This window comes from Diadema antillarum, unplaced genomic scaffold, assembly GCF_040938485.1.
Source record: "Diadema antillarum isolate AM-2024a unplaced genomic scaffold, OU_Dant_1.0 seq00000163_RagTag, whole genome shotgun sequence".
Classification (NCBI taxonomy): domain Eukaryota; kingdom Metazoa; phylum Echinodermata; class Echinoidea; order Diadematoida; family Diadematidae; genus Diadema; species Diadema antillarum.
In genome coordinates, this window is record NW_027271234.1 from 780,752 (window position 1) to 793,279 (window position 12,528).

Below are 12,528 nucleotides of genomic sequence, written 5' to 3' on the forward strand. Positions count from 1 at the left end.
AAATATGAAAGAGCATGTAATTCCATTAGGAATTCAACGTTTATTTGATAAAAATTGGTTTTGAAATGGCTGATATATCCTAAACAGAGCAATGTGATAAAGTGTGGGACCCACATTTTTTTACGATCGCTTTGTTTTACTTTATTTTTGGATGTTTCAGTCATTCCAAACCCGATTTTTATCAAATAAACTTTGAATTCCTCTTAGAATGGTATGCTCTGTACTATTTCCTAAGAGTTTTCTTGGTATCTTGCAAAAAAAGTTAAAAGCCCACTTCTCATCTCTACCAATACTGTACCATTGTATAAGCATTACGAAACTTTATACCAGCTTTGAGAGATTTTAACAGGATAACAATGAACGCATTTCTAGGCGTATGTGAAATGTACACACACAATTAAATCTACAGCCGCATAGGCCAAGAACCAGAGAAACTTAAGGAAAGACATGAGAGGTTAAGATTCCAAAGAAACAAAACAAAAACAAACGACACAAAAACGAAGAGAGCAAGGTCTGACTGTTATTCGTCTATTTCTTGCATCTTTATTATTCTGTCTCTCTCAATATATATGTATATAATACATATAAACATTCATGCATATGAATACATAATACATAATTTACTACATAGTATATATATATATATATACATATATATATATACACACATATATATATATACATATATATATATATATATATATATACATATATTATATTCCTGTCGGTGTGCAATAGATACACATCAAAGAAAGAGTCAAATATGCGTCATATTCATGATCAAAAGAAAGGAAACACTACATCACTCTTTTCTTCTTTTTTTCAAACATTCTGTCTAACGATCTCAGGTATCCGTTTATATGAATGTATATATTGAAATTTGTTTTTGTCCCGTGTTTAATATTCTCTTCTTCTTTTTCTTCTTCTTTTTCCTCCTCTAAAGATAACTTAATATTTACCGATATGTGTGTATATCTTTTTTGTTAGATATCATGTACCTTTCGCACATTCTAATGTACATGAATATATGCCTTTGATATAATTCCTAATTTATTCTGTGTTACGTTTTCTTGAAAAAAAAATCAAAATACGACGTATTTAATTGAATTGAAAAAAGAAGTAAATGAATTGAAAATAGCATGACTACATGATACTTATACGTAAACCGGTTCACACGAACGGGACGAAGTCATCGGGTGTTGACAAGTGTTTGCTTGTGTTTATTTGAGAATGATTATGATAGGCGAATCATACTGTCATATTTAACAGACTTAACAGCAACAATATATGGTGAAACATGTAATGTTATGTACGGTAGAAACCATACGAATCGCTACAGCCAACAGTAAATATTACCAATTTAAATACATAGCAGTGACCATCAGGCAACAACGATTTTGTAAAATGCCATAATATTGGAATACATTGATCTGCAACGGACATCTCTGTTCACTTCCGAAAATTTACACAAATTCTGTCTGTTATTAATCATTACTTGTTTCATACATCATACAGACTGTACTAGTATCTAACGTAATCTCTGACTTTCTTATTTTGCTAATTATTCCGCAATATCACATGAAGTGAGCCATAATTTACGACATGCATTTGTGCAATTTTCTTTCACAGAAGGCTTTATATGTACACACACACATACACACACACACACATGGAATGTGAGGTTAAAAGCAACGTGCAGCAAAGAAATTACATCATTATGACAATACTACAAGAGTGTCGGATAAAATGTCCGAAAAGCAATTATATCCGACAAATTCTGAGAAAAGTTTTGTGATCCTAAAGATGTAGCATGTTGTTTTAATGAGTACTTTGTTAATGTAGGTCCTAGTCAAGCTTCTAAGATTGATCATACACAGACAGATTTCTCGCAGTACTTGGGCACGTCAAACGATAATTCATTATTTTTCAAACCAACAGATTTTAATGAGATCCTTGATATTGTGCATTCTATAAAATCTAGTCATACATGTGGTCATGATGAAATGAGCACGTCTTTTTTAAAACAGATTGTTGGGAGTATATTGACACCTTTAGTACATATTTGTAATTTGTCGTTGTCAACTGGTGTATTTCCGAACGCATGTAAAATTGCAAAAGTTATTCCAATATACAAAAAAGATGACTCTTCTTTTCTTTCGAATTACCGACCTATCTCTATTCTTCCTAGTCTTTCTAAAGTCATAGAAAGACTTGTTTATAACAGACTGTATGATTTTTTTATTACAAAATGATATACTGAACCAAGACCAATAATGGTTTCAGGAAATTTCACTCTACTGATATGGCACTAGCCCAGTTGTATGACAGAGTGTCGACTGCCTTAGCTGAACAAAAACATGTCATTGGTGTGTTCATGGACCTAAGCAAGGCATTCGACACTCTTGATCACACTATCCTTTTACGCAAATTACATTGTTATGGCGTTCGTGGCATTCCACTGGAATGGTTTGAAGATTATTTATCAAATAGACAACAATACGTATACTATGAATCGGTAAACTCTGAAGTTTTAACCATACATTGTGGCGTCCCACAAGGATCCATATTGGGACCACTACTATTTCTAGTGTATATAAATGATATTACAAATTCCTCTAAGTTACTGCAATATATTCTGTTCGCCGATGACACCAATGTATTTTGTTCCAATTCTGACTTTCAGTCGCTTTTAAGAACTCTTAATACTGAATTGCCGAAATTATCTACATGGTTTAAGAGCAATAGATTGTCACTCAACTTAAAAAAGACAAATCTTATTTATTTTCATAATAAGAAGCATAAAAATGAAATGCGCCAATTGAATATAATGGTGGATGGTATATTATTGGAGCAAAAAGAAAGTGTCAAATTCCTTGGAATATATATCAGTGAAAATATGAAATGGAATGCTCATGTGCAATACATCTCAGATAAAGTGTCTCGTAATGTTGGTATACTCTGTAAGCTTAAGTATTATGTCCCAAAGAATATTCTATTTATGCTTTATAATTCGTTGATATTGTCGAATATCTCATATTGTAACATTGTTTGGGCAACTGCGAAAAGTCACATTGACAGTATATTGCTCCTACAAAAGAAAGCTATACGTATATGTACCAATTCAGGTCATTGGGACCACTCAGATCCTTTGTTCGTAGAATTAAAAACACTAAAGGTAAATGATATTAATTTTTTGCAAAATTCACTGTTTATGTTTCGTCTGTATAACGGTCAGTTGCCATCTTCTTTCTTCTCATTATTTCAGCTAAACAAGGATATACATTCTTATCCCACAAGGCAATCTGATAAATTTCATCTACAAAATCCTAAAACCGTGATGGCTCTGAAATCTATCAGACACACTGGACCTGATATTTGGAACTCTCTTCCTTCAGAAATTCGAATTTTAAAGTCTATGTATTCTTTCAAGAAAGCTGTAAAGACAATGCTGCTCTCTGGATATCAGTGATCTTATAATGTCATTGCAATTGTATTGTATGTGAAAATCCCTTGTTGAATTATCGCCGTTCAGAATTCATTGCGTAATGTTATGTAACCGACCATGACCTGTAACTGTTCACCTGTACCTCGGTGAGAAAATACTTTGCCATGCTTTACTATTCAGTGATCCAGGTGATCTCACTTTGTGTATTAGCGAAAGCAGACAGACCTCTCCTCTCTCCTTTCTCCTATCCTATCTCTATGCAAGTCATCCCTACCCTTATTTTTCTATATGTTATGTATCATGTACGAGGGCTGCATGCAAATCAAGCAATGCTTAAGCTGTAGCCCTTCTGCGTTATTCATTGCATCACTGATAATTGATAGATTAAACGAGATTTAAATGAAATTTAACATTGAAGTTTAATCATAATTCTACGAAGTATACTAAGCCTAATATGAGGAATCATGTCTGGGTTGTACACCTGTCACCGATCAGAGAACGCCACACATTCAAAGTATTGTGTCCTTATTCAGATGCAAATGAGTACCTGTTCATGTAGTGTGTATAAGTAGCCTGCTCACATCCGTACACGTCAGTATTTAAAGTCAGACTCATTCAACCACAGTAAGAAGGGGCGGGCAAGAAATTCATTCTCACCATCACAACTCAGTGCAATTCATGGATTACTTAGCACTCATTCACGTCAGGAGACGGGATGAACCGTATTATCGGGTGGGACATGATTCCTCATATTAGGCTTAGTACTTCGTAGAATTATGATTAAACTTCAATGTTAAATTTCATTTAAATCTCGTTTAATCTATCAATTCTACTTCGTACAGCCTAATTTATTGGGAATCATGTCTGGGATTTCAAAGACGATGGTTGAATGAGACTCAGCAAGCAGAGTAATTATTTTGTTCGGGCATGATCAAACTTTATTCATGCAGGGGCTCCATTGCCCGTCTTATGACTCATGAGATTGAGAAAGGCAAAAAATAACATGACTCTTACTCGAGAGATGAAATATCAAGTGACTTTTTCTTCAGTTCAATAGGCTTCTGATAAAATCTCGCGAAAGTTCTAGCAGAGCTCCATCCTGCTGTGGAAAGTATTGTGTCTATATCCGTCCCGCCTCTTAGAGCGGCACTCGTAGAGGCGGCGCGAGTACTGTGCCCTTTATATGTAGCTGTGTCGATACCGGCTGACTGGAGGACGCCTTTAAGCCATCGGCTAATCGTTTGGGGGGAAACGTTGCGATGAGGGCGATTGACAGAGAGAATGAGGTACCGATTCCCGCTTCGAAAACTTGCCGTCCTGCGAAGATATTCGCGTAACGTTTGGAGAACGCAGATACGGTCGTCCTCTGGGTATGCTGACAACTGTATCGCCGTAGCGAGTTTCCCGGGCCTGCTAGTTTTAGTGATGTGGTTAACTGAAAAGGTGACTGATGAACTCGAGACCGATGAGTCATGTGGAACTATGTAGGCTATAGTATGTGCTCTCTGACTGGAGACGAGGGCAATGAGCATGACGAGTTTGTGAGACAACTGTTCGAGTGAAATCTTGTCGTTAGGGCTGAGCGTGCGAAGGTAATTCAAAACCACGGCGACGTCCCAGGTAGAGTTGTATCGAGGTCGCGGTGGTCTAGAGTTGAAGACCCCTCTCATGAATCTCGTTACGAGTGGGTGTGATCCGACTGGATGGCCGTCACACGGGAGCAGAAACGAAGATAATGAGCTGCGTAAACTATTCAGAGTGCTGTATGCTGCGCCAGCGTGAAACTCCTCCGCCAGAAAATTAAGAACGATGCTTACATCCGAGCAAAGTGGATCGCTTTTCCACGTACAACAGAAACGGCGCCATCTCCTGTATGCCGAGTTATAGCACCTCCGAGTTGACTGTCTCCATGACCGCATGATGATCTCGGAAGCTGCATGTGAAAGGCCTCTGATGCGTAGGCGTTCCCGGACACATGACATGCCGCTAACGTCAGGTGATGTGATAGCGGATGTTGGCTGTCGGAGGAAGGGAGAGATAAAATTCGGTTAGCGGGAGGCAGAATCACTGGGTGGTCTACTAGCATGCTCATTAGCTTGGGATACCAACTTTGTGTCTTCCACAAAGGAAAAACTATGATGGCCTGAGCCTGATCATTAGACAATTTCCGTAGAATTTTACTCATTAGGCAGAAGGGAGGAAAGATGTAGCTGCGAAAGCGCCCCCAATCGAGGCAGAATGCGTCGGTTGCCATGGCTTCGGGATCAGGACGCCAAGAAACAAAGGGAGTCATGCGAAAGTTCAGGCGCGATGCAAATAAGTCTACCTCTGGTGTGAAAAATAGTTCAGAGAGTGAGTCGAAAATATGCGCTGCGAGCATCCATTCAGTATTCAAATTAAATGTGCGCGAGTAGCCGTCTGCTATTGAATTCTCAACGCCGGGAATGTGTACGGCGGACAGCCAGATGTTTCTGTCTAGACACCAGAGCCAGATTGTGCGCGAGATATTATGTAACTCGGGGGAATGGCAAGTCCCGAAGTGATTAATGCACGACACTACTGAAACATTGTCCGATTTAACACGAATGTTAATGCCAGATTCGTTTGAACATAGTGATTGGAGGGCAAAAAGAACTGCGAGCAATTCGAGATTGTTAATGTGGAGATTCCTTTCTCCGGAGCTCCATTGTCCGTGCGTGCTGCGCTTGTTAGTCGGGCAGTAGACGCCCCAGCCTTCGAGAGATGCATCTGTCTCGAATTCCAGGTCAATGTTCCGCATGATAGGCGAAAATGAGTTACTTGAATTCGATGCCCACCACTGGAGGGCATGACGTGCCTTATCTGACAGGGAAATGATAGCTTCAAAATCCCCTTGATTGCATTGCAAAGCAATATTTTTCTCAATTTCAAGATCCCTCCGAAAAATGGCCCCATAAGGAATAGCGATTTCCGCTGCAAGGACGAGCCCAATAGCGCGAGATAGCGAGCGTATCTTCGTTGTCCGTTTATTTATCAAAGAAATGCATGTTTGGATAATAGTGTCGCTCCTTCTTTCTGGGAGGCTGATTGTCATAGTTACTGAATCTATAATGAAGCCCAGAAACTCAACATTAGTGCGGGGCTCGCACACGGACTTTTCCTTGTTAATGACGAATCCAAGTGACTCAAAAAGTTCGATTCGGTTCTTAACATTCGCCGTACAGTCGTCATAGCTACGAGCGATTGATAGGGCGTCATCGATGTAGTTACATGATACATCTCCTAAATTGCGGAGGGCAGCTATTGGGGGTTTTAGTACTTTTGTGAACACCCGGGGGGCACTGCTCAGTCCAAAAGGCAGAACGCGAAACTGAAACAGTTTGCCCTTCCAATGAAAGCGAAGAAATTTTCTATGTTCTGGTGCTATCGGTATGCTAAAATACGCATCTTTCAAATCGATAGACGCGAAAAAACAATTTGGTTCTACAAGGAGGAGTGCCGATTCAAAAGTCTCCATTTTGAAATGATGATATGAAACAAACTTGTTCAGGCCTTTCAGATTAATGACGGGCCTAAAAGATCCATCTTTTTTAGGCGTTATGAAAATATTAGATACGAACTCCCCGTCTTGGTGGAGGCATGGCTCAATAGCGTTCTTATTGAGAAGCTTCGTAATTTCATGGTCGATAATGGTAGTTTCACGAGGTGAAAAACTTATTTCGTTTGGAACGAAGTTTTGAAAAGGCAGTTGGTCAAATTCAATATGATGGTGTTGTATAGCGTCTAAGACCCACTGGTCAGACGTAATCAGCTTCCAACTATCCGCAAATTGAGCCAGCCTACCTCCCACGACCGGGGGAGGCGAAGTTTTTGAAGGCAATTTACTCACTCCGTCCTGTGGACGAGTTACTTGTCCGGCCTCGGGTTGTCTCTGCCTGGACGGCCGCGATATGTCGGCGCCCGTCGGCCGCTGAAGTTTGGGTGCTGCCTGGGTGGAAACCTCGGAGAGGAGGGAACGTCGCTCCTCCGTTGCGGGTACGGATCGTATCGTCCGGCGTGCCCGGGGTGTCTCCTCGGGTAGGCGCCCCTATACGCCTGCCTGAAGCTCCTCTTAGGGAGACTGGTGTTGCGAACACTCAGTCCCAGCTTCTCGGTGTCACGAAGTTCTTTACACTTTTGTGGGAGGTCGTCCCCGAACAGAAACGTGGATGGTTTCTGCGCCATCTCTTCGGAACACAGCGGGCTGAACGTCGGGCTTAATTCGGGTCGGATGAAATCCCTGCGTTTCGCATTCAGCTCGACGTTTGCTGCTCCGATTAGGGCGATACCATCGAGAATGAGTTTGGACGCCCGGGAGGAAAGGGGCGTATTTTGCGATAGCAGCTCGTCCGCTGCTCTCGCAAGGGGCGTCGTTGCCGTCAAAAAAAGGGACTGCACCTTTTGTAGTTTCGAATCTGTCACTCGTGTTTCGGTTTTTAGTACGTGCCATACTTCTGGGTTAACCCTGCAAGTGGAAACGGCATCGCAGTTGGCAGGCCTTGGATATGACTCCTGCTTAGATTTCAGAGTGGATTCTTTCAGTTTCACCCGAATGAGTTTGTTCACAATATTAGCGAGCCTGTCGCTCACTGCTGCTCCAACGGGTTCGCTCTGGTGATCCACCATATCAGAGAACTCGCCGAGAACCCCGCTGTCCTGCTGAACCAGATCTTCAATTTCCATGTCGATGTCGTCGTCACGGGGTGGTTGCTCTTGCGGTGCTGGAGGGGCTTGGGTGTCCAGCAAGGACATGACCGTGGACTGCAGTGTGGAAACGGCAGTTGCGAGTTCTGAGAAGCGAGACGCGGAGCAGGCTTCGTTGGGGGGTGCGCCCAACGCCGCCGGTGCAGTCATCTGGGCGGGGATCGCGCCCGCCAGAGAGCCAGCAGGGATCACGCCTGCTGAAATGGTTGGGGCAGGGATAGCGCCTGCCGCTGTAGTTACAGCAGATGCTTCGGGGGGATGCGCCCCTGCCTGTGGGCGCGTCTTCTTGCTCCGGCCCTTGGGACCTCTCAGCTTGCCTCCTGAGTTCTCGTTCACCAGCTGCATGTCGCTCGGTATTGGGGAGCACGGTTCGTTGAGCAGCCGCTCAATATCGCCTTGCAGGTCTTCCATCTCAAAGTTCTTCTGGTCGGCCACAAAATGTACACTGACGTGTACGGATGTGAGCAGGCTACTTATACACACTACATGAACAGGTACTCATTTGCATCTGAATAAGGACACAATACTTTGAATGTGTGGCGTTCTCTGATCGGTGACAGGTGTACAACCCAGACATGATTCCGAATAAATTAGGCTGTACGAAGTAGAATTATGTTCTGTTGTACATTTTAAAGGCAATGAAGAAACTGTATTGCTGTACATTCTAAAGGTAATGAAGAAACTTACCTTGTTAGCAATTAATGTTAATGTATATCCATTTGTATGTATGGTACCATCAATGTATATGATATATGTGTATGTATCTGCATGAGCAATGATATAATGCAGGAACCAATAAAATCAAATCAAATCAAATCAAATCAAAACAGCCAATCAGACTAAAGAATTTCTCAAAGCTTGTCGGATATAAATGACTTGGCAGATATTTTATCCGACAAGTTCCTTCATGAAATGCCCCCAAGGAGACATGAAGAACTCTGACAGGTGTATTGCCATGCAGGTTTATCATGAAGTCCAAATCTGTTGGTAAGTCTGTCTTTTTTTTTCGGGGGGGGGGGGGGCTGACTTTTGTCATGCAGCACATGACATTGTCACCCATATATGAGAAATAAGGCTGCGACCTGAAGGTTTGAATCCCACGTGCAAAGAAATTAACATTGGGAAAAATCGAAGGAGCAAGTTTGTGGACATCATACCGTTTGTGTGTATCATCGGGGAAGTAACGGCCCGATTCATCTAGCCAAATGGACCGTTCTGTCTTTTTTTTTTCGGGGGGGGGGGGGCTGACTTTTGTCATGCAGCACATGACTTTGTCACCCATATATGAGAAATAAGGCTGCGACCTGAAGGTTTGAATCCCACGTGCAAAGAAATTAACATTGGGAAAAATCGAAGGAGCAAGTTTGTGGACATCATACCGTTTGTGTGTATCATCGGGGAAGTAACGGCCCGAGTCATCTAGCCAAATGGACCGTTCTGTCTCTTTTTTTTTTCGGGGGGGGGGGGGCTGACTTTTGTCATGCAGCACATGACTTTGTCACCCACATATCAGAAATAAGGCTGCGATCTGAAGGTTTGAATCCCACTTGCAAAGAAATTAACATTGGGAAAAATCGAAGGAGCAAGTTTGTGGACATCATACTGTTTGTGTGTGCAATCTATTCCATAGCAAATGAGAGGAGATTTTCTCAGCTCCAACAATCTCGGTAGATAATTTCTGAAGGACGACATTAGTCTGTGTAAATCTGATTAGCTGGAGACATCTTTTTGTTCAGATAGCAGTCAGGAAATATTTTGTTGGCATATTCAAAAGCCTCAATTATTCTTTTCAATGGCACATCATTCTTCAAGCATTCAACAAACAGCTTTTAAGCAGATCTTTCATGCTTATCTTTGTGAATGATTATGTTGAACCACCATTAGCATGATTAGTTCAAAGCACACTACTAAGATGATGATACCTGAAATGATTATTGTGTAGAACGAAATGACATTGGAAGTACTTTAATAAACAGGGAGCCAGCGCCCGTCTGACGGAGCTTTTCATTGAGATCTATCCAGATAGAAACTCATGGGTTTACGATTAATTAAATTAACACGACTGAAAGTGTCCTTCACAAAAGAAATCGTCCCTTTTCAGAGGAATTATATCCCTTGGAATATTTCATTTAGTAATGTATCCCTTTTAAAGGGATCGTATAGTTCTGGTTGAGACCAAAATTCAGGTTTCTAATGTTTTTTGGTGAGATAATGAGAAACCTCTTATAAAATATGAAAGAGCATGTAATTCCATTAGGAATTCAACGTTTATTTGATAAAAATTGGTTTTGAAATGGCTGATATATCCTAAACAGAGCAATGTGATAAAGTGTGGGACCCACATTTTTTTTACGATCGCTTCGTTTTCTTTATTTTTGAATGTTTCAGTCATTCCAAACCCGATTTTCATCAAATAAACTTTGAATTCCTCTTAGAATGGTATGCTCTGTACTATTTCCTAAGAGTTTTCTTGGTATCTTGCAAAAAAAGTTAAAAGCCCACTTCTCATCTCTACCAATACTGTACCATTGTATAAGCATTACGAAACTTTATACCAGCTTTGAGAGATTTTAACAGGATAACAATGAACGCATTTCTAGGCGTATGTGAAATGTACACACACAATTAAATCTACAGCCGCATAGGCCAAGAACCAGAGAAACTTAAGGAAAGACATGAGAGGTTAAGATTCCAAAGAAACAAAACAAAAACAAACGACACAAAAACGAAGAGAGCAAGGTCTGACTGTTATTCGTCTATTTCTTGCATCTTTATTATTCTGTCTCTCTCAATATATATGTATATAATACATATAAACATTCATGCATATGAATACATAATACATAATTTACTACATAGTATATATATATATATATATATATATATATACATATATTATATTCCTGTCGGTGTGCAATAGATACACATCAAAGAAAGAGTCAAATATGCGTCATATTCATGATCAAAAGAAAGGAAACACTACATCACTCTTTTCTTCTTTTTTTCAAACATTCTGTCTAACGATCTCAGGTATCCGTTTATATGAATGTATATATTGAAATTTGTTTTTGTCCCGTGTTTAATATTCTCTTCTTCTTTTTCTTCTTCTTTTTCCTCCTCTAAAGATAACTTAGCATTTACCGATATTTGTGTATATCTTTTTTGTTAGATATCATGTACCTTTCGCACATTCTAATGTACATGAATATATGCCTTTGATATAATTCCTAATTTATTCTGTGTTACGTTTTCTTGAAAAAAAAATCAAAATACGACGTATTTAATTGAATTGAAAAAAGAAGTAAATGAATTGAAAATAGCATGACTACATGATACTTATACGTAAACCGGTTCACACGAACGGGACGATGTCATCGGGTGTTGACAAGTGTTTGCTTGTGTTCATTTGAGAATGATTATGATAGGCGAATCATACTGTCATATTTAACAGACTTAACAGCAACAATATATGGTGAAACATGTAATGTTATGTACGGTAGAAACCATACGAATCGCTACAGCCAACAGTAAATATTACCAATTTAAATACATAGCAGTGACCATCAGGCAACAACGATTTTGTAAAATGCCATAATATTGGAATACATTGATCTGCAACGGACATCTCTGTTCACTTCCGAAAATTTACACAAATTCTGTCTGTTATTAATCATTACTTGTTTCATATCATACAGACTGTACTAGTATCTAACGTAATCTCTGACTTTCTTATTTTGCTAATTATTCCGCAATATCACATGAAGTGAGCCATAATTTACGACATGCATTTGTGCAATTTTCTTTCACAGAAGGCTTTATATGTACACACACACATACACACACACACACATGGAATGTGAGGTTAAAAGCAACGTGCAGCAAAGAAATTACATCATTATGACAATACTACAAGAGTGTCGGATAAAATGTCCGAAAAGCAATTATATCCGACAAATTCTGAGAAAACAGCCAATCAGACTAAAGAATTTCTCAAAACTTGTCGGATATAATTGACTTGGCAGATATTTTATCCGACAAGTTCCTTCATGAAATGCCCCCAAGGAGACATGAAGAACTCTGACAGGTGTATTGCCATGCAGGTTTATCATGAAGTCCAAATCTGTTGGTAAGTCTTTTTTTTTTTCGGGGGGGGGGGGGGGCTGACTTTTGTCATGCAGCACATGACATTGTCACCCATATATTAGAAATAAGGTTGCGACCTGAAGGTTTGAATCCCACGTGCAAAGAAATTAACATTGGGAAAAATCGAAGGCGCAAGTTTGTGGACATCATACCGTTTGTGTGTATCATCGGGGAAGTAACGGCCCGATTCATCTAGCCAAATGGACCGTTCTGTCTTT

General features: G+C 40.1%; 1 protein-coding gene across 1 annotated transcript; it reads right to left on the bottom strand.

Moving 5' to 3' along the window:
* Positions 1–7,276: 7,276 nt before the first annotated feature.
* On the bottom strand, positions 7,277–8,578 carry LOC139728069 (uncharacterized). The gene has a single exon (XM_071639031.1). It carries the CDS (start codon positions 8,576–8,578, stop codon positions 7,331–7,333), a length of 1,248 nt encoding a protein of 415 aa, XP_071495132.1. The 3' UTR covers positions 7,277–7,330.
* Positions 8,579–12,528: the final 3,950 nt, after the last annotated feature.

Bases quoted from the DNA above. Each gene is read 5' to 3' on its own strand.
- LOC139728069 (XM_071639031.1), bottom strand. From the start codon at position 8,578: ATGGAAGACCTGCAAGGCGATATTGAGCGGCTGCTCAACGAACCGTGC.